Source organism: Chanos chanos, chromosome 3 (genome assembly GCF_902362185.1).
Source record: "Chanos chanos chromosome 3, fChaCha1.1, whole genome shotgun sequence".
Taxonomy (NCBI): domain Eukaryota; kingdom Metazoa; phylum Chordata; class Actinopteri; order Gonorynchiformes; family Chanidae; genus Chanos; species Chanos chanos.
Window position 1 is genome coordinate 10,434,759 of NC_044497.1, and position 23,300 is coordinate 10,458,058.

Below are 23,300 nucleotides of genomic sequence, written 5' to 3' on the forward strand. Positions count from 1 at the left end.
AGGGAGAGAGAGAGAAAGTCTGCATGACAGATCCACTGTGACTTCTTTTTCCTTTAATTTGTTCAATTCAAATATGTCTGTTAGTGAGGATTGCAGACACAACGAAAGAGACTACAATAAAGAAACAAACAACAACAACAACAACAACAACAACAACGACAAAAAAAAAAAAAACACCTAGGGCTGAAACAGTACCATGCAAGAATTCGACGAACTCAGAGTCTCCTAAGAGAAAGCAGGAGATGTTAAAAGAAACTGAAGCACTGGGTGATGGAATAAGACTGCAGAGTGACGTCCCACCATGAGATCGATTACTTCTTGTGAACATGGAGTGATCGTCGGAACGCGCTCCCACTGCAACAAAGTCCCCTGAACAAATTCCTCTGGCACTGTATGTGCATCTCCTCTCGAAAACGTCAGATGGTAAAACAGTAAGGCAGCTGTTAGTGCCCGTCATTTTAAAAGTGCATCTCCGAACATTTCCAGTTAAGTCTCTGTATATGCCGGGGCCAGATGGAGTGGCCATACTCTTCAGTGGCTTTAGGGCTTGGATCAGCACAATTTCCATTTGGAGATGATTTCTTTTAGATTTATTTTACATTTTTATTTATTTATTTATTTATTTTACTCTTTTTTTTTTTTTTAATTTATTTTTCAACATTATTACTCACTTCAGCTTTCAAAGGATCCAAAAGAGCCACAGATGGAGGTGCAGGGGAGATGCTCGGCTCCTGATGGGATGTGCCATGTCTCGTGTGAATTCCAGTGCACCCCTGGCCAAGCCTGAGTTGACCGTTGACATAACAGTGCTTGTTGCCATGACTTCACTGAGTAGCCAAAACAGTCGGAAGATTTAAGCATGGAAGATTACGTATGCTGGATCATATTCAGACATAGCACTACTAAAACGATCTCACAATGAAACAATGAACAATGCTTACCTGAAACACTTGAAATGTCTATCATGTCAGGAAGTGGACAAAAATGATTGCTAGGCCAATATTCAAAAGCATAACCATGGCAACCAAAATTGAGTTAGGACCCTGGGGTATAAAGAAGACAGGAAAGTTGTATGGGTAACTTTAACCAAGATACAATTATTATCCAGTGCAAAACAGAACATGTGAAATAAAATATATATGAAAAAGGTTCACTTACTGATTCTTCTTCGAGCATTTCATCAGGAATATCTAAGCTGGCTTTCTTGGTTTCTGCTAGGCTCTTTGGCTTTATAGATTCCTGTTTCCTGAGCTTGACTTCAGGGGCAGGTTTAGGGGAAGGGGTCCTGAAAAGCTTGGGTGGTGATGGTGGCATTCTGGCCAGATTTAACTGTGTTAGTTCAGGCTCTTCATCCTCAGGTTCCTCTGGAGGGGGCCCCTTTACTGGTGCCTTAACATAGTAGCTGTGGTACTGCGCATGGACCTGCCCATTTCTGGGGATAAGCTGGTTGTCTGCAAGCTCGGGGGCTTTGGGGGGCTTTGGTGGGGGCACGTCCTGTAGTTTGAGTGGGGCTTGGGGTGCAGGGGGTGCTTTGGTAGCTTCTGAAAAGGAGGCTTTCTCGTCTTTGCTTATTTTTCGAGCAACGCCGGTGCTGTCTTTGCTTATCTTTCGGGTTACACTGGTGTTGTCCTTGCTTATCTTCCGGGTCACGCTGCTGTTGGCAGGCTGGGACTTCTTTTTAGGAGAGGGAGGGGGCGTGGGACCCGGACTCTGAGCAGGAGAGTGGGATGGCGTTGTACCTCTCCGATAGAAGTGTGGACTTCCTGAAGGAGATTTATCCTTCTTCTTCTCCTCTGGGACCTCCTTGATCTCTGCAGGTTCATTAAACTTCTGTTTGATGTAGTCAAGACCTGAAAGGCATAAACCAATGGGAAATTATAAACCAATGTTCAATTATGTCACTTAGTTTTATTCACTGGTTTGCAGGATTTTCTTTTTCATCCCTTTTAATCGTCAATGTCCAATGTCCCGCAATGGCTCGACCCCTGGGGCAATCAGGGAAGGTGAAGACTACTGCATTCATCCCCTAATGTATGTAAACCACCACTACTTTTGACCTGCCCAGTGAATAAGAACACCCGTTGCTATTCCCTCTAGATTTGGCTGTAGCTGCACAGGCACCCCAAAGATGCAAGGGGTCGCTGAAGTACGACGACTGGGAGAATACCTACCAAAACATGAACCAATTGTGTTATTTGGGGAAACAGAACCCTGCTAGCAGTATCGCTGAGATCCCAACTGGTGATGGCACGCAGTATAATTTACTGCTCTGCTATCTGAGCACCCCAAGTCACTCAGTTTGCGCACTGAAATTACTCAAGGGTCACAGTCGCTGCTAACGATTCTTTTCACTGAGAAAGCTCTGGGGAAACTTTATTTCCCATGTAATGTAGGGCCTTGGTCCAAACATAACAGAGTAGTAGAAGAGTTCTTCACAATACCGGACAGTATAAAGATAACAAACAGTGTCATCTATTCCAAGGCTAATGTCCATTTCAGTGCTTACATACCTTAGCGGATACAGGGAGAATGGTTATGTATTTAATATTTTACCAATATTCACCAAGTTTACATAGCAAACATGAAATCTATCACACAGATCAATGGCTGAGACACTTTAGTGTTGCTACGTTTAGTATATAATGATCTCTCATCGAATGAAAAAAATGAAAAACAGTGCCTGTTGTTTATCTAAATTTGTTTTTGTTCGTTGGGAAAATGGCATAGGAAGACTAACTTCAAGTACATCCTAAATATTAGCTTAGACGCGTGTCCTCTGAATAAAACTACATAAAACAATATCAAGATAAGCTGTGCTTAAGTTCACAGTGTAAATCTTGCTAATAGACTGCCCTTGCCCCCTCTTTGATTTATATGTTCTTTTCAGAGAGAACACATTGTTCTAGAACCAATTAAATGATGAAACTCTTGTGCTGACAAGCTAAGAGCAGAACCGAGGTACACAAAATCCTGACTTTGCATAATGAGTCTTTCTCGGAAATCTGTCGGCTCTTAAGCCCAAAGTATTTTACTGTGGTTGGCAATTCCTAATTCACTTGACACCAGTGACATCCAATAAGACCTACTACAAAGCAAGGGAGTGGATTTTGAAGTTTACTGGGCTTAAAGTATCTTGTGAACTTAATTTTATGCTATAACTCAATATGTGGTCTAGCTTCATGGGAGGTTCCATGTGATTTTATTCTGTCTGTGTACACACCCGTGTGAGCCTCCAAGCATTGTCCAGATACCATTATCCAGTGAGAGAGCCAAAGTAACTCACAACTGACTGTCATTCTGGTAATGAGAAAAGTCCATTCTAATACCCAATACAGAACATTTTTTGATTCAGACATATTGGATTTCACTGCATGACAAAAGTTGCTTTTGATTGACTTTCAAATCAGAAACGGATGAAGTCAGCATCTGTTGTTGTATTACAAATCAGTGCCACAGAATTTTAATCTGAGAATGGAGACAAGTTTTAAAAATAAAGCCAACCTGAAGCCAAGAATAAGAAGGTGTAGGGTTGGTACCTTGTTGACAGTGGCTAAAATAGCTAACGACAAACAACAACAATACTACTTCTGCTACTACTACTCCCAGTAATAATAATAATAATAATGTCTAATAAAGCATTAAAAACAGAATTCCTTGTGAATATTTCATAGAATGAGTCATAGCAACAAACAAATTTAGTCTAAAGTAGATGAGGAAGATGGCAGATGCTTCTAGATGAAATACAAATTCTGCTTAATGACAGACACTAATGTGTTTCTAGCCAACATTATTTACATATTATGATGGCTTGGGTATTATCTAACACAGCCTATACTCATATCTCTGAGGCTTTGTAAGAATAATAGATTTCTTTGTTTGGTCCACAGATGCCAGCTCTGATCAGGATAATCCCGGGCGTGTTTCTGCCGCAGCGAGCATACACGGGTGGAATATGATAGATTGGCTGTTTAAAACCTTTAGACCATTTCATCCTTACTGACCTTAATTTTGAATGAACTGACTATAAAGAGAGGTATATCGTTAATGTAAGAGAGCAGAGGGCCTCTTTGACTAGGGGGAAGCTACACGACCATCTCATCTCATCTCTTGCTTTTAAACAGCAGTATCTTAAGTGCAACTGAAACATATACAAGTAGTGGCATTGCATAACCAGACAGAGAGAGACTGAAAACCCTGAATGATATCAAAACACTTACAACAACTTCAGATAAATATTACATGCACAACCTCTCAATTTAGGATTTGAAAACCGTGGTGTGTTGCATGTGCACACAAAGCTTCAATTCTTCTGACAAATCTTTACGCTCTCCGTTGAAAGACACAACCCCATTACATCCAACAGGAGGCCAGCTGGCCATTGTTTGCACTCATTACAGATTACAGACTGAGACACTAGAAAGCAGTATAAACAAACCAACTGAATATGTGCTCCACAGGCATATTGAGCTTCTGAAATCACTCTCATGGGTCAGTACATAGTCTACTCTTTGCATTAATTTGCATGGGCCTCCTACACAAACAAATGGGCCACGCTCTCACGTGCAGTGACATGTGATATTGGGCCATATGAATTTATTAAGCTTTTCATGAGTAGCCTGTCCAGTCCATTTAAATCACACATGCTATTTTAATGACACGTTTCCTGAATGACCACCAGCTGATGTAGCCGGTTTACTATGTACAGTGTATTGTATATAATCTGCAATAAAATGTTACTTTGCAGGTTGCTATTTTTATGCTATTGTTACAATGGTTGTATCTTATGAGGGCAGTCATTGTCTTTTTTTGACATTATGATTATGAGTATGGAAACTAAGTCTCACCTTATAACACTGACCAAATATCCAATAGCATGTGTCATATTTTGATTTAACAACCATTGACATTAAACGGTAGATCTTGATAACTAGCACCACACAGCTCCGGACAGGCTTCTGTGCTCAGCTGCCAGCACGGGGGGCTTTGGCGTGGAAGGGACACCTGGTTCCATGACACCTTGAGTCGGGTGTTTGGGTGGGGGGGGGGGGGGGTGGCTGGCGTGGGGCTGAAGGGATTGGTGAGCAGACGTCTGACTGAAGGAATGGACAGCTGCAGTGAGTAAGGGCTGGTGTGCGCTAGACCGCACCACTGCTCAGCCTGCTACCATTCCAGCAATGTCTCCATTAGTCTCCAATAGGGACGCATTCAATCCAAATATAGCTTGATTAACGTCACTCTATAAAGCTCTTTGGGCCACAGTACTTTGAGGTGGGACGAGTAAACACAGTACTGAAAGGTCAGCAATTTTTTTTCCTCTCTCTCTCTCTCTCTCCCTTCTGTCCAACAGCACTCTAAAACTCGGTGCTAATCCGTGATGAGTCAGGAATGCCAATTACAAGCAAGTGTGGTAACCCTTCATACAGTTATATTCTGTTTCTTTTGGAAAAACTTTGGTGATTTACAGTGGGGGTGCCACTACTTTGCAGGTACAGCAATTTGTTCAGCTCAGAATAACCTGACACGTCACTCACATAAACTGGTTTTAACTGAGCAATGACTCAGTCTCCCCTGAACAGGCTAATAAAACAAACAAAAAAAAAAACAAGTTGACCTAACACCCAAGCCTGACCTTACCCCTGAGTTATTACATCACATTATGATATATTCCATCAGTTATGCCATCACATTGTAGTGGACCAATGCTACCACAGGAAATGCTGGAGAGATATCATAAATACATGTGTTAACACAGTGTAAACACAATGAACTGGAAATGTAAGGGATGCTATTTACACAAAATATCAGCATAGTGGTAGACTCACAACAAATAATGAAGGTATAACCTTAAAAGGCATAACGGCCAAAGTGGTTCATTCACAATGCTAGTAGGTTACAGGTCAACCTAGTTATAGATGACACATATGGAAGCTCGCTAACTAAAAATGTATGTTTTCGTGAATCAGCATTTTTAGGTTTTATAAGTGCTTAGGATGTAATAACTAAACGAATGGGACATTTATGGCTCAGTTTTCTGCTCTAGGGAGAGAACCTGTTGCTCTCACTATGTTGCTATTGAATATTACCACTTTTTTCCACAACACAAACAACAAACAGTGTCCTCATCTGGGCTCCTTGCCTGTGTACAGATCCGTATTCAAATGCCTTTCATTGTCTATCCATGACTCATGCTCTATTTTATGACACTTTTTGGCAACAAGCCCATTGAAAGCTAACATGAGATTAATCATAGCACAGCCAGAAGCAGATCTAATCTCTGTTTGTATGAAACACACTACAGGTTTCATCCTTCTGTTATAAGAACAATTCTTCATTGAATTTTTCTGTTACTACAACAACTATTACAACAATTATTCATTCAGAAGCTTATATGATATGTGGCGCTGGACAAGATTTTTTTTTAACTGAAGTTTTTTTTATCTTTAATTAACTTCCACAGAAATGGTATTCAGATCACATATATCCATTAATAAATGTGTTGACTGTGAGTTTTCTAACAGAGAAGTTGTTTAACCACAGTAACAGTATAAATACAAGTGTTACAGAACACCTGTACCCAAAGTTTTATTGTAGGTTTGGTTCTTTCAAAGTACAAGCACAGGGCTTCATTGTAGCCATAGAAACAGCTTTCAATGGCTCCAGTCTTACATTACATTTCCTCAGAAAACCTGCTTCTGAGGAAGCCAAACACACGACATTCAAACAGACACAGCCAACAGCTCCTGTTGAATAAACAACAGAGCTGAAGTTGGGGGCTATTTGCGTCTAAGTTGTACTTTAGTTTGGTTAAGGTACACTGAGGACTTAGATGTGGTATGTGCAGCTGCTACTGTGTAGTAATAAGAAAAAAAAGAAAAATTAACAGAAAAGAAAGTGCCCTGATAATCTATCTGTTTGTGCTTTATAAAAATAAGTTAGGTTTCCCTGTGTCAAAAAGCTGAGTTAATTCAAACTAGCCTAGGTCTCCCGCATATATCATAATAATGGGTACCAAAAGAGAGAGAGAGAGACAGAGAGATGGAGAGAGACAGAGACTTTTGTAATTTGGAAGGGGATTCCCTTTAATTCTAGGGGCGACGCTATGGTGACAAGAATTCCTCTTTGCAACAGACACAAAACCCTGCTTTGTCTGTGAAAGCTAACAACACTAATCGCAGTCATAGCCTCTCTCCGTTTGCATGTCTCTAGTTTCCAAACAGGGAATTTCCTACAATGATGCATAAACCACCAAAAACCCGACGAACGAAACCTTTCTTTTGAACTGTGTGTGGACAGCAGGTGATTTTTTGGGACGGAGTTTAGGGTTAACCGCTGAAATCTACTTTTCGGATGTGAGAGATGGTGCTGCGGACTCTACGGTCTCAAGCTTGCTGTACAACGGTGCCCCGTGCCCTCGGCTTATCTGTATCAATTCAGTAATAGCTCTCTGTGAAACAGTTGCAGTACTCAACATACTTCACATTCTGTTTTCCACTACAAGAACTGTGTGTGTCTGCAGGGTTATCTGCAAGACTGCTCTCATGCAATCTATTTCTACTGCCTAAAATATCTGTGTCTGAGCATGATGCTGTCAGTCAGGAACAAATGGAAAGATACAGACAGTGTGGTCTTTAAAAGACCCCGTTAATGGTAAATATCATTCGTAATAAGTATGACAACAGAAAAAGATGTGAAGAAGAAACAGAAAGGACTATCACAATATCTTATCCAGTAATCAATAAGTCAGGTGCTCGGTGGAATATTTTTGAATAAATAATAAACGTGAATAATTGATTAGTTTACTAACAATAGTGTGGAGATGGATAGGGAAAGGATCACAGTTTTTAGTGGTGGTAATGAGAAAATGTCTAACGCAATAAAAACAAATGTAACTGAATGGAAAACCAAACTTTTTTATGACATACTTTCGGTTAGTTTTGCAAAAGAGAGGACAGAGTAATGAAAAGAAACGCAACCTTCTGCACTTGCTGTGGTCCACGTTTACAGACTCAACACGGCTCTGGACCTGCGTGCCCTAGGCAAAGACCTATGCAAAAAAACCTGCTGATTCAACTCTAAACAGTTCAGAGTGTTTATCATGGGTTTCATCTGTGAATCCCAAGAGAGGCCATAGATGTCCTTTGTGAAGTATTGTGTGTGGCCTTGTCAAAATACACCAGTCATGTCAACGTTCGAGAGCGGACAAAGTAGGTCTTATGGGTATGTTCTATTGTGGGTTATGTAGAATACTCTGTGTGTGTGTTTGTGTGTGTGTGTGTTTGTGAGTGCATACACCTCTACCTGGCTGGTGAAAATTTGGCGACAGTTCTCTGGCTACAGCTCGTGCAATATCTGAGTCCTGACTGGCAGCAAGAGCAGCCTGGTCTGCAGCCTCTGCCTTGGTTCTGGCGTGAGCCGTCCTGCACACAGTATATAAGAGAGAGTTAGATCCTGCCTGCACATTTCACAATCACAAGCAAATAAAGATGGCATTTTATGGATATGTTTAAGCTTAAAACACAGTCTTTTTGTAATGTGAATAGATGTTTGTGTATACATTATCTCACTGACTGAATGAGTAAATAACTTGGCGGCGGTCAGGTACTTTTCATTAAAAAAAAAGTAATTATCTTTAAAAAAATATATACCAGCATTCTGTAGTAGACTCTAGAGACCCAACTCTGTTTCATAATTGTGTCCATGCTCATTGTATTAGATTACACATTTACACAATAATTACAGCAAATACAACAGTGTTTGTCAAGTACAAGATATAGTTCAGCTACCAGCCTATATTTTGTCCAATGTACAGTACTGCATGTTAGATGCAATATATGTTATACTCCGTGTATTAACAGAGGTGCTGAAAAATGTTTGTTTACTGTAATGAGTAACTTTTATTGACAGAGATTCATCACTGCGTGAGTGCCTGAGAAATGTTTGTGTTAGCATGTGTACATTTGGGGAGTAGTTTGTTAGAATAGCGTTGAACTGTTAAACTTGTCACCGGGCAACAGGAATAATGATATGTTAGCATAAGTATTGATGCGGCTGGACGGAGTGAAGGGGGAGGGGAACACAGAGGCACGATAGAGTCACGCACCACGGCGACCCCTCTGTCTCTGTCAAATCCAAATCCTGCTTTTACAAATGGATGCAAGGGGATCCGACAAAGCACTTAATCCAGTCTGGAGGCCCTGGCTGTGCAAGTGCCCTCACCTCAAACAGTGTAATATTACACACAGATGGGGCTCGTTCGTATCATCAACCTTTGTGCCTTGGGATTTGACCAAATTAACAGGGCTCTACTGTAGTAAAGCAACACGTTTAAGAAGGTTAGGGAAACACTTTTTATTCTTTAACAACTGCACGTCAAAAGAATTTCTCTCTACATCACAAGCAGAAAGTGCAATGCTACAGCTGGCACACAACAGCACAGCTCAACAGCGATGCTAATTTCACCTCATTATAATTTGTTTATGTTGCAAAATTTGGTTTGCAAATGACAGCAATAGAGAACTGAAAATACACAATGAAGACAATATAAATATATATATATATATATATGTATATATATATCAAAATACTTTAATCAGCATTTGGGATCATGGCAAGCTTAGCGCTGACCCCAGACAGTTTTAAGGGAACAGGCTATGGTGAAAGGCAAGCTTCTGGACAGGAAATGAGGGGTGACCTGTTTCACAAATCCTCTCCAGCCCTTGGGCTGTGGAGCACACTGTTTTCATCCTCCCAGAAAAACCCTGCATCCTGTCAGAGAGGGACCGTGTGCTTCGTGCATTAGGGACCAGGGATTTTTTTTTTTTTTTCCTTTTTACCAAAGCTCGTTCTGGCCGTCACTTGTTACGTAACGTGACATCAAAAGTACAAAATAAATACCATAAAATTCTGAAGATTAAATCCAGCTCAGTGCTTTTATAGGGACTTATTCCAAATAAAATGCAGGATTCTCAAAATCTCAAGGGATAGTGCCATGGTGTCTTGAAACCAATGTGAAAACATTTGCCACAGTGTGGTTTCACACACAGAAACTGGGGTTTGCTGTGCCCCATTTAGACTTCATTCTGGATGCCCACGTTTATGACTCTTTTTTTTTTTTTTTAACTCCTTGGACACAATAGTGGGTTTTGTTTCACTCATACGGGAGTATGCTCTGAACATGTTAAAATGTATGAGTGAGCAGATGCTTTGGGATAGCCTAGCTTCCAAAAATAAACCATCACCAGAGACAAAGAAGAGTATTTTACACCACTGCTGACCAGCCATAGTTCACAGCTAACACACATACACACACACACACACACATATACTTTCTGTATGTTACAAAACAGGGTACAATCGTCTTGGTTGTGAGGGCAGGAAATTGATGGGGGTTATAAAGACCAGCATGCAAGACCTATCAATGCCACGTATTTCACACCTTACAGTCTGAGGCTCCAGAGGAGCCGGTGACTCAGTCATAAGCACACAACAGTTAGGTAATTAATATCTCAGTGCCTCTAAGCCCTATGATGGTAGCATTAAATTAGATGACTAGGACATAGAAAAAGTCAGAGTTATATTCTCTCCATTTCTGACATCACATTTAAGAGAGATTTTTAGAGTACCTCAGGGCAGCGACTGATTAAAGAAATCTTTTCCCACTTTTCTCCTGTCTCTCATACGACTCATTAACGCCTAGGAATACACCCCTGTCAATTATGTTCTCTTTTTCTGAGGACGCATTCATTTTGTTGGTGCGCCCCTCTGAAAGACTTCTGGGTATTTAAAAACACAGAAGTATGCATCTCAACGCCCCTCTAATTTTACAGTGCTCTTGAATTTCAGCCCCTGCATGCGACCTCCTTTCTGGCCCGCCCCCTTGCTGAGCCAGACGAGTGCTTAGTGGCTACAGGGCATGCCCGTCTCTCCTCAGGCCATGGCCTATTTGAAGAATCTCAGCCACATATGCTGACACAGTTTGGTCGGTTCCATGGCCTAAGCAACTGGAATGCATACTGGTGCTTGAGCATGTGGAGAAGACTTCCAACCTTAAAAGTGACCTTCTCTTTTCAGTCTGAGGACCATGGTATGAGTTCATGTCCACTCCACAAATTAAAAATAAGAGTTGGAGTGCAAGTTAAAATTATGATTGTTCCTTCCTAAGGAAGACTGTTTAATAAACCAATAAAGCTTGTGAACCATCAGATTCATAAATTATAAGGGTAGTAAATATTTTTTGACTCAAAACACTCTCATAATAATAAGCTACAAAATTTGTTTAGAACAAACAGAAATGTTTGCTGCAATTATATGTGTTGATGAAAATACTGTTATTACCAACAGTCCCAAGTATTCATTTTTAAGATCTTATATGTACATGACTTGTCTATGGCCTTTGCTAAAAAAGAGTCCCCCAGTTAAAAGAAGCACATTGCATACCTAACATTTTACACAATTAGCACACGGTCTCACATATCCACAGTGTGTGTTCAGTCTCATATTGGATTTCCAACTGCTGGTAATTCAGGACTACTTAAGCATGACTAATACTATTAATGGCCAGCAAAGGGAACACCCAAATTATGTCACAATTATTCATGCCCAGCATGATAAGTAACTATTTATTTGCAAATGATTAAAGACTGATGTAGTTTTATCCAAACGCAGTAAAATATTCAGAAATAGAAAGGCTGTAGTACAGTAATATTACAGTAAGTAAAAAGCAGTTGTTAACTTTGTGACAGTTGCTAATTTTAGCCAAACAATTAAATGGAATATGGCAGGCAACATACAAATATAATCTACTCAAATAAAGGAATACACTAATAAAAATATAAAATAATAATAAACCACTGTAAGAGACCGTCATCTCTAAACGAAATCTCTTCATGAGATCCTACTTCTATTATTATACAGTGTAATAAAAATATTAAAAGCACATACAACCTGTTTTTAAACATGCAATTCAATTGGACATGGAAATCTACACTGGGATTTTATATGGACAGTGGATTGGCCTTATGACAAGAGTACAGCAGTGGAAGAGATCACTGAAACGCATCCGGCTATGAGTGCTATAGTTACTGCAGATAAAACTCAGTTAGAAGCCCACAAATATATGCTGCACAGTGCTTTTCAGTGAGTCTGAATAGACCAGACAGACAGTAGGACAAAAGAAGAGGGTTAACAATGGAACAATGCCCGGTGGTACCCGGAGCACCGGGGGCTACTCTTGAGGGAGGCTACGTAAACATCTGAGAGGCTCACATAAACGGGTGAACTATATTTCTTTTTTTTAGAGAAGAATTTAAAAAAAGAGACATGTAAACTATGAGTTGAATGTCATAGATTGTGCTTGAATTTGCATTTTTCAAATAAAGAAATAATATACTATAATATACGCTACTATAATATAATATATCGTGTATCATATGTACCTTTTGGTGTTTCTGTGTCAGCCTCTTAAGTAATAGCAACTTCATTTATATATTTCTGCATTACTAAATTCCGTAGATAATGGAATTGTTTCAAGCTCTGGCAAGCTAAAGTGTGAAATCGTTCTTCGTATAGAAGGAAGAAAAAAATTCAAAGAATGTAACAGCTTCGCAGATTCCAAAACCAAAACATAGACAGATGTTTTGGCCTGAGAATTGTCATGAAAATCAGCTTTGATTAAATGGAAAATTCCCAGCGTACTGACAGTTCTGTATGGATTAGATCTCTAATCCGTTTTTGACGTACTTGCTGTGGAGAGAGTAATGGATGCTTTCTCAAAACTCTCCAGACATCACCTGTATATGCTTATGGTGTATGGTGTGCACACGCACTTGTTTGTGTGTGCGTATGTTTGTATGTGTGTGCATATGTTTGTGTGTGTCTGTATGTGTGTGTGTGTGTGTGTGTGTGAGAGAAAGAGAGAGTGAGAGAGAATATTTTCTGCTGTGATTTAAGCCCTAGATCAACTTGCACTTCATTAAACAGGTCATTACTATTATTATTATCCTCATACATTTCCCTGACTGCACACAACTTCCAACCCATATACAGTCTACCAGTACATGCTTTTTAGGTATTCAGAATACGATCATTAGAGAATTCTTCTCATTTTGCCATGTCTCTCCTGTTATCTAAACAGCAGTGAGTTTTGGACATATGCATTACATTTGACATTGCTCGACATACTCTTAAAGTGGGCACAGAAATAAAAAAAAAAGGGAAATAAAACACTACAATTGAACTTGGGTGAACAGTGAATCAATTAATGTACATGAAAACAAGCGGGAGCTGCCACATTGCTCCACTGCGATATAAAGAAGACAGTCCAACAGACTGATGTTCTACCTCCTCCTCTATGCCCCATCGAATACTGTACCTCACTGTTACTTACAGACGAAAGAAAAAAGCATAACGGTACTAATGAAAATCATAATCCATAATGCTAATATCTATGCATTGTACTGTATTATATTTTCTGTGTCCTCTTGTGAATGGCGAAGAAATCACACTGTATGTATACAAACACATCACTGTTTTTCATATTTACAACCTCTTTGATAAAGTCCTCACCCCCCCTTACAAACCCCATATGACCCCATATAAACATTAACCGAGGAGAACAAAATATCTGGCTTATTTTATACGGCCCCTATGCATAACACTTCTTTTCTTCTCCTTCATTCTTCCTTCCGTTTTCCTACGTTCCTCCTTTGTTTTTTTGAAAAAAAAAGAAAAAAAAAAAACAGGAAGCATGAGTAAACATGCTGTCTTGCTCTCAGCGACTTCACTAATGTGGAAAACCAGAGCATGGCTGACAAGATGACTGGAACAATTGCCATGGCAACGTTACACCACTTGGCCAGGCAGTTCAACATATCATCTGGCCCTGTGTTAACAAAGAGATTCAGTGTACTACATACTTGTGTGGAAAAAAGAAGCTTTACTGCACCACAGCAAACAGGCAATCGGCACTGAACAGTGCTGGCTCCAAAAGTATGCTGGGACGGGCAATTCCAAACACACACACACACAACAAACATGAGAAGACACACACACACAGAAACACGCGCACACACTCTCACACACTCTCACACACACACACACACACACACACACACACACACACACACACACACACAAACTCCTTTATGGTGTGGAACTGAACATCTTCCATGCTATGTTCGACCGTGTGTTCAGCAGCCAGCTCTGAACCTGTTGGAGGAAAGGTCATATTGCCTGGCAACAGACTGTGCTCGTGCAGTAGTTCTAATTAGGACAGAACAATATCCGGTCCCTCCCCCATCTACTGTCAAACACAAGTGTGCAGATGAGTCTATGAGGTGAAGCAGGCCAGTCTTACCACCTACTGCTGTTAACCAGCACATCTATACACCGATCCAAACACTCCAGATTTTACATCAACAATGCCTCGCTAAAATGCCGAGCCAGCATCTTTCAAACGCAATTTTAAAATAGTTTCAGATATTTAAGAATACGACCAACTTAGTTCAGTTTTTAAGGGTTATTTTTGCCACTTGGATTTACAAGTGGCAAAATCCGCTGTGGTTTCAAGCTGAGCACAGATGTGGCTGAATGTTTTCTAAACTAACATTAATAATAATATTCACAGGTGATCCATTTGAAAAGGTTCCTTCAGACAGTGCCGTGAAATTCGAATTCTTTTTATGGAAAGGAAATGAGGTCTGGTTAATCAACTTCACACCAGTAATGCAAACTAGGTTTGACATGAGGAAAAATGCAAATTTTTTTTCTCTCTCTCTCTCTGGACCCGTTCTGACTCATACACTGTCTCTGTCTTCTCTCTCTTTCTCTTTCTCCCTCGCTGTCCTCTCTCTGAGTTAATTATTGTTGAATAAGTTCACACTACAGCGTACAGATTTATTAAAGCCCATTAGCTGTAGGAACTGTGAACTCCACAAAAATGCACGATGAGAGTCTACGCCGCTCAACCTCTTAGCTTCTTTTGTAAATTCCACCATTTTCCAAGGCGAGGGCTTTGCTGTGGATTAAAGGCAATTGAAAGTCCTGGTGGATAAAAACCTGCTGAAAATTTAAGTACATCCTTTAGCCTCTGTCTAATGCACAAATATGGATAATATGCTCTGCTGCGACCTCTACTCAATGTACCATCCAATTAATTTGAGATAAATGAGCTTAAAGAGGTCAACAGTGTAGAATGGCAGTCTGAAATGGATGCAGGAAATCTGTAACCAAAAAACAGCAAACAATATTTTAAATCCAGAGTTAACAAATGTGCTATATATACGCGGCGCAATATCTCTACAGATTACCGTCCTTAATTAAAAATGAGCGAAGGTAACATTACCTGCCTCATAGAAAACTGCTGAATCGAAAATTCTGTTCAGTTATTTTTTTCGTAATTCCTCTCTCTGACTAACAAACTTGTTTGTTTCCTCTGTCTATGATTCATGGCCTCAATGTGTCAACATCTATAATCTCTGTTTGCTTTTTATATAAAGTAAATTATGATATTTTAATACCGCTCTAAAACCGCAATGTCATATTTTGGTCCAGTAAGCGCATTCATCATCGTAGCGCTGTCTGGCTACACACTAAGCAAATATCAGGCACTCAGACAGAATCCTCCACCAGAACTGGACACCAGATTTTCACCCTCTCTGACTGTCTCTCTTGTCGCTTGACATGCAAACTGTCTAACTTTCTGATTACAGTTTTCATGGGCTCATCTGCTCCCAAATCTCCTTGGCATGTTGAGTGCTGTTTTGGGCGACAGGCGTATCACACATTCATGCCATGTGACGTGGCAGAAGAGAACCTCATATCAAATATGGTCCAAAGATCAGGCTGACAGGAGCATGTTATGGTTTAAAATACTTAATCAGCCAGTGACAGACAGATAGCCTTGGGTGCTTTACGGTCCACGGTCATCTTCAGAGAGACGAAGATGTTGTCAAACAAGAGCTAACTTTCTGTACGGGAGAGAATGACTTGAGAAGCATCCAATTAAATACTGTTGTAAAATAAAAGATAAAAAAGATCTCTCTCTCTGTCACACACACACACACACACACATATATATATACATATATATATATATGTGTGTGTGTGTGTGTGTGTGTGTGTGTGTCTGTGTGTGGTTCTGGTATTATTGTATCATCAGCACACAGGGTTGAAAACATACATAGAATAATGTCCCTTGCTGCTGTCACCTATCCATCTTTCTATATGTTGTTCCTATCAACATCTTGAGAGAGGTAGGGTAAACAATGGCATCAGCAGATTTAAATATAGGCTTTAAATTCTGATGAGGGTACAGTGGCTCACATGGTGGAGGAAAGATTGAAGAGCTCCAAACTCATTACCTGTCAGCATGAAGTAATCTCTCACTCTACTTCACCTTTCGCAGTTAACACAGCAGAGAGGACTCTCAAGACTCAAAGAATGACAAGAGCCTTCAACTTCCAAATATTACCACGCCTCCTGAATAACACAGGCTAAATCAAGTAAATTACTTATGTTTATCAACAACATTCAACTTCAAAAAAAAAAAAAAGTCTTTCCACAAATTGAAAAAATTCATGTAAACTGGGCAGCATGGCATTGCCTCTACTTGCTCAATTTAAAAATAGTTTACCATCAATCAAAGCATAGCGACACAAATTTCTGTTGGTTATCTCTATCTTCTTTTAATTGTTTGATTTAATGTGTCTGGGCACTACCATATCCTGTACCCACAGATGATATGGCAGTGTCCATACGGTTTTATTGTACAGGGAATAAAGATCTGAGTGCAGTCAGTAGCATAATAAATGTAAAACATATGTGCACTCTCAGTGGCACAAACAGATAGCATGATAGCATGGCAGTGATGGGCTTCTGTATCAACTGCCGGCTGGTTGTATATTCCTGTCCAGTGCTGATAAGCTGACTCCTGCTTTGCCTTATTTAGTCAGCCAAGTGAACAGTGCTGACACACCAGAGCGTGCATGAGGAAAAGAGAGAGAGAGAGAGAGAGAGAGAGAGAGAGAGAGAGAGAGAGGACTCCATGCTGACTGAAGAGAAATGACATGAATATAAGACACAGACCCTCCAACAGATTCCCCTTTAGGCTAATAATTAATGATGAAGTGAGAGTAAGTCAGTACATAATAGAAAACTGAGGTGAATTGGCACTTCAGTAAAACTGATGTTGCTCTATTAGTTTTTTAAATTGACAAAGCCAGTTAATTTTGAGCACTGATTGAGCCTAGATGAAGTTGTTTTGATGGGACACTGTGATTATTAACTTTAAACTCAAGTAAAAGGGAGTGTTGCCCGAACTTGTTATCACTGATAAGCCCTGAATTCTAAGACTTCTGCCTTTGTTCACTCCTGAGGGAAATCAAAGAAGGCCAAGCTTATCCATGCGTTTCAAAGGCATTGTTTAAGTAAAATCATCATCCTCATATCAGCCAACAATCTTGTCCTGACGCGAACCCCTGATACAGTTACTCTGATATTGAATACATCACCTTTCCTTTCACAGCACGGCCTTATGCATGCTAGTTAACCTTTGCTTGCACCCCTTCAACTGCAGATTCCGTTGAGTGCAGCAAAGACTATGCTAGCAGGGGTTATATTTACAAGCCTCCAGGTTGGACTATAATGATATTGCACAGGAGTGGGTTTATATTCACTCTCCCCCCTTTTATGACTGTATTAAACTTCAGAGTAATATTTCTGAGTCTTTGCCACGGGTGCAACTTGCAGATGAGCTCTCACTCCGCAGCATCTCAATGCACTGAAGTCGTAGTAAAAGGGCTTTACTTTAATTTCATTTCTGGCACACGACTAATGAGCTGTAGAGTGTGTCTCGTAACTGTGACACTCTGGTTGTTGGTCAGAGGTGTAACCACAGAAGTTGAGTCACTCCAGAGAGGGAAAATGCCAGACTATAGAGCTCACTTATCTTAATTCACAGGCATAACACACACCCACATTCACACCCACATGTACTGCTGTCCATTCACAGACTGACAGTTACCATGCAGGACAAAAGAGCGTTTAAAAGGAGAGCCCTGATGCTATTCGCCAGGGCTGACTGTAGAAGAGACTTTTTTTCTGAAATCTCCCATTAGGCACTTTGAGTCCCTTTGAGGACTGGCACCAGAGAGGCTACACATTTTACACATCATGTTAACTCTCTTATTGATTGGCTACTAAACAGAGTGAGGTCAGCAGCTCAGGGACATAGGATGGATTAGTTTAAAACACACACACACACACACACACACACACACACAAACGGACACACTAAAGTGAAAACTGCTCTTAAGCACATTTAAATCCTCGTGAATCAATACTCATCTCTTTCTTGTCATTCATCTGACAATGAGAAAACGACGGTGGTTTTCCTCATCCTTCCCTATAGACTACTTTCTCTAACTTTAAAGCAAATTACTTGCACTGGAATACAATTATAGTAAATATTGTGAGGTAAGCACACTATATGTGAAATAAAATGACTTAATATCACCTGGACAGTGATTAAGGAAGAGCAGTTTGTTCATTGTAACTTAGTAGTAAGATATTGCAAGTTCATAGGTATTCAATTATGATATTTTCCCTATTTTACTTCAACTCATCTTAAAACCATATTATTAACTAGTTGTTACCAACCTTTAAGATGAATGTACTGATTTAGAACGACAGTCCCAGCTTGGTGATTGCTTGGTGTTACCGGCTCTTCCAGGAAAATGGATTAATATGAAATGTAGCTAAACACTCCTATGACACATTGTGATTAGCCTTTACTTATATAGAGACAATATATTAATGACTGGATTTTTATAGCCAAACATTGAAAATTCCCACTCTGAATTGTAAGGTACATTTTAATAATAATACTGTGAAATGATTGAAACAGTGATTTCCTATAGCGACGCAGAGGATGAAGTGCTTGGTTTTAATTTAAATAACGAATATTACAGCTATCACTACATTATAACCATCTTCAAACATTTCACTATGGACAGTTTTACTGTGAGGAGCATAATTTAAAACATGTAACACATTGTGAGATGACAGACCACTGAATCTGTAACAGAGTTTTAAAAGACGTTCTCTGCTATGGCAATACAGTAACAGAGAGTCTGTTCTTACACTATTAAAACCTGTGCTGATTACCATCAGCCACTGCAGAAATCTGTCAGTGATGCGCTTGCTGCAGGTACTGCAGATCTCTGAACACATTCATTAGAACTGAAACCAATCAGCAAGGCTTAAATTACCAATAACTGTTTTCATATCTATCACATTATCTCAGTTTCATTATGTTATTAATCCTTTCAGCTTTGAAAAACACATAAACACTCTGCCTAATTTAAAAGGTACAGACGAGAATGATGCTCTCCCATAAAAGCTAAAAAATGTACAGAGTGGTCTCTGGAGACTCAGTTCACTCAGTAAGGGTACACAGGGCTAGCTATTACCATATTAACACGTTCTAATATGGCTGTTCTCCACAGTCGGGTGCAGACTTGGATAATCCTTTACATTGTCTATCTGATGGTAAGTGACCTCAAATCCACTATGTGTATGCTCAAGTGTGCGTGGATGAGAGAAGGGCCTGGTGGGGGAGAAGAGAGCATACGTGTGTGTGTGTGTGTGTGTGTGTGTGTGTGTGTGTGTGTGTGTGTGTGTGCTGGCATGCTGTCCTTATGACATACCAGAACATTTAGTGAACACTTTATGCTATTAGATACATGAAATGTGATTTATGAATGTTATGTCTTGGCAACTGAAAAGTCAGGTTGCCCATCATTCATAATTATGAGGCTGCAAGTTTGAGATTACTCCTGTCCTCTCATGAATAAAAGTGTATATATCTCTGTGTGTGTATAAATACATATATATATATATATATATATATATATATATATATATATATATATATATATATATATATATATCTGTGTGTGTGTATATATACATATATTTGTGTGTGTGCGTGTGTGTGTGTGTGTGTGTGTGTGTGTGTGTGATTTCATAAAAATGTCCACTCATGAAAGTCAGAATGCCACCTCAGAGCATAGCTTGGCATTGGTAACAGGTAACATAATAGTCTACACGAGATGCATGACCACATGAACTCTCCCTAAGCATCTGAAACACGAACAAATAATAGAAACCATTCTTCTCAAAGGCTGATCACACAGTTCATGATTCCAGCTATAAAGGATCAGACAGAGGCATTCATAACAATAAATCAGAAGATCTCATTTGAAGGAAGTCACCTTGGCACTAAAGAGGCAAAGCAGCATTTGACAACATCTACATTTAAATCCACATCTACATCTCCATCTACATCATGCTACATCTCTAGGTCCAGGAATACACCAAAATGTTAACGATGGTCACAGCCTGCAATTTGAAGAATGGAACACAAAGAGACATTTCGTGGACAAAACAGAACGCATACCTTGAAGCTGCTATTTCCACTTTTGTTCTGGCGATAGCTGCAGCTCTTTGGGCTCCCTCTACAGCCCGGTCCACTTTCTCTTTGGTTTTTGGATTTTTAAGGGGAATTAGCTGCTTCCTTATTCCACGGACCAACACGTTATTTTTATATTTTCCCTCCTCCTTGGTTCCATCCGGGAATATAGTGCAACCATATCCATGCCTCTTGTTGTTCATCCATTCTCCCTCATATTTCATCCCGTTGGAGCGCTCGCTGATGCCAAAACCATTTCGCTTGTCGTTCTTCCATTCGCCCATGTAGGACTCGGTGGTGGTGGCGTCCACGTGGTCCTCCATTGGGATGTACTCTTCAGGTGCCTCACCGTCCCCAAAGCTGATAGTGGAGTTGGCATCGCTGGAACTGATGCGACTCATCGTGGCGTCGCTTCGCACTGAGCTGCGCTTGCTCGATATGGAAGTTTTCGAATCTGATTTTCTCAGCTGTTTGAGGCTGCCAAACAGAGAACCTCTCCTGAAAAGGCCCTTTTTCTTACCAGTCACTACTTCGCTGTCACTATGAAAGTTCAGCACGAAACCCCCACGGCTGCCCACCGGCGTGTCAGCTGCAGCATCCTGGAGAACAGTGCCATTGCTCTGGACACTGCGGAGGGAGGCCAGAGAGGTTCGGAGCGGTGAGCGGATAACCGTAGCCATTCCATAAGGCACACTCTGACGCACACCATAACCATGGCGCATCCCTCCCATCCACTGGCCCTGGTATGTACCTAATGAAAATCAGACAATGACATACAGTCATATTACTGAATGATAAACCAAGTCACATGACTCGTACTCTATCCAGCTCAAGCAGGAGTTCATAGGCAAAGAAAAAATACAGCTAAGTTACAATTGTTTTGTCATCACTGTTTGATGATCAAAGGAAGGACAAAGACAACTTATATTTTCATACTAGGTTAAAGCAATCATATTAATGTACATTAGACCTAGTAGGTCCTCCTGCCTGATGACCAGCATTGGAATACCCAGACATCTTTGAAGTACTAGTAATGACACAATATATAAGGAATGGACAGCAGGCATTCTGAAGGTGTTTCCAAGGTATAAAAAACCAAACAGCATAGTGTGCAGTTCTACAACTTCCTCTCTGCACAAGTGAATGTCAGGATATCATGTTCAATTGTCTTCACTTGTTAAGCCCTGTCCATTGATGTGCATCAGCACTCAAGTGTGCAAATGTACAAATACAAGAAGAATTTCATCTTCAACTTCATAAACAATGCAAGCGATAATTCCATAATCATTTAAAACAACATTGCCATTGTTATCATTTAACTGTAACATCAGACTGTTACCAAGACACGTACTGTGGCAAGTAAGACTCCTGAAAAATTCTTTACAAAGTATTGATAATAGTAATAATTAACCTGGTGGTGACATTTCTCAAATTTTCTTAATTGTTCACTGGTCAAAGACAGCCAGCATAAGAACCTGGTAAACACACCCCGCATAGCTAGACTGAAAAGGTATTTTGGTAGTGTCGGAGATAACTGCATTTTGCTCAGCTTAATTCGTGAAAGCACACCATTGAGCCTTTTGACAATGTTTCAAAGAACTAGGCAACTGTTACTTTGAGTACTTGATCACTGACGCATGATAGGGTGTCTGGGGATTAAAGAGCAGAAAGATAAGCATCCGTGTCTTCCTAATCTGTTCTAACTCTCTCTCCGCACAGGGAGAGTGTTGACATAAAACGATGGTGTGTTTGGACGAGAGATACCTTATAAAAACACAACAAATCGGTTCAACTGACACTGAAATAAACTATCAGTTTAAAAGTTACAGTAATACGACTGGTTAGAACAGCATAGTAATATGCTGAAACGCGGCAATAGGCTATACGGTTATAAGAATATGCGCTGCTTTGATGGATTTTAGATAATGGTGAGACATATAGCCTTGTCTGTGCTCTCTTCAATCGCCTGCTGTACCATGTGCAGTAGAGTGGGCTAAACCACATGAACAAAATCGATTTTTTTTTTTTAACCGAGTAAGACCAGCTGCCAATGTAGCAAATATGAACACACAGCAGTCCGCCTTTCCTCTACAATTTAAAAAGAAATTTATCTTGTATAATCATCAACTACGTGTTTGTTCATAAATTAGTGTTGATGCTAAAAATGACAAGCCCTTGGTAGTTTAATTCAACATCTGAATAAGAGATCAATTTATCCGGTACTTACCGCCATCTCCGTAGGTTTCGATCCCATACCCATCCTGCAAACCATTACTCCACGTTCCATCGTATCTCGCAGGTGTATTGTTGCTTTGACGAACTCCATATCGACCTTTAAACCCATGACTCCACTCTCCACGGTAGATCCATTTTCCTTTCGTCTCCACACCAAGCCCATGCCGCTTGCCTTGTGACCAGTAGCCTTGGTACGTATTCCCACTGGGCCAGGTATAAACTCCTACTATCTCAAAGCCGTGGGACCAGGCCCCGGCGTATTCGCCTTGACCCTTTGGTCCAGTGCATATGCCATGTCCGTGGGCTTTCCCATCTTCCCAGCCCCCGCAGTAAGTGCCTCCATCGTCGAAATCGAACCGTCCGCCCGTCATTCAGAATAGGGTGAAAACAAAAACAAATGCTGTGTTTACCGGTTTTTTTTTTTCTTTTTTCCCTTTTTTCAGTATTTTATCCCTGAAGTTCTGGAGTAAAGATAAGAAGGATGAGCCAGTCGATGACTCTGAAGAAGTACAAGAAACAAAAACAAACAAACAAAAAGCGGTTGAGGATGCTGAGCAGTGTTATAATTTCAAAGCTGGATATGTGAGGACAAGCATGC

The 23,300-nt window shown here is 40.2% G+C and overlaps 1 protein-coding gene across 4 annotated transcripts; it reads right to left on the reverse strand.

Annotated features, from left to right (window-relative positions):
• Nucleotides 1-962: 962 nt before the first annotated feature.
• On the reverse strand, nt 963-23,073 carry jph1a (junctophilin 1a). Of its 4 annotated transcripts, none has more exons than XM_030769538.1 (6): nt 22,695-23,073; nt 20,456-21,218; nt 8,299-8,417; nt 1,673-1,850; nt 1,159-1,600; nt 963-1,043 (listed from the first exon to the last, which is right to left on the reverse strand). In XM_030769538.1, exons 1-6 carry the CDS (start codon nt 23,071-23,073, stop codon nt 963-965), a joined length of 1,962 nt encoding a protein of 653 aa, XP_030625398.1. The 4 variants fall into 4 exon arrangements, with proteins under 4 accessions (XP_030625398.1, XP_030625397.1, XP_030625399.1 ...); XM_030769537.1 differs by having other exon boundaries at nt 1,159-1,494; nt 1,555-1,850; XM_030769539.1 differs by having other exon boundaries at nt 1,159-1,443; nt 1,522-1,850.
• Nucleotides 23,074-23,300: the final 227 nt, after the last annotated feature.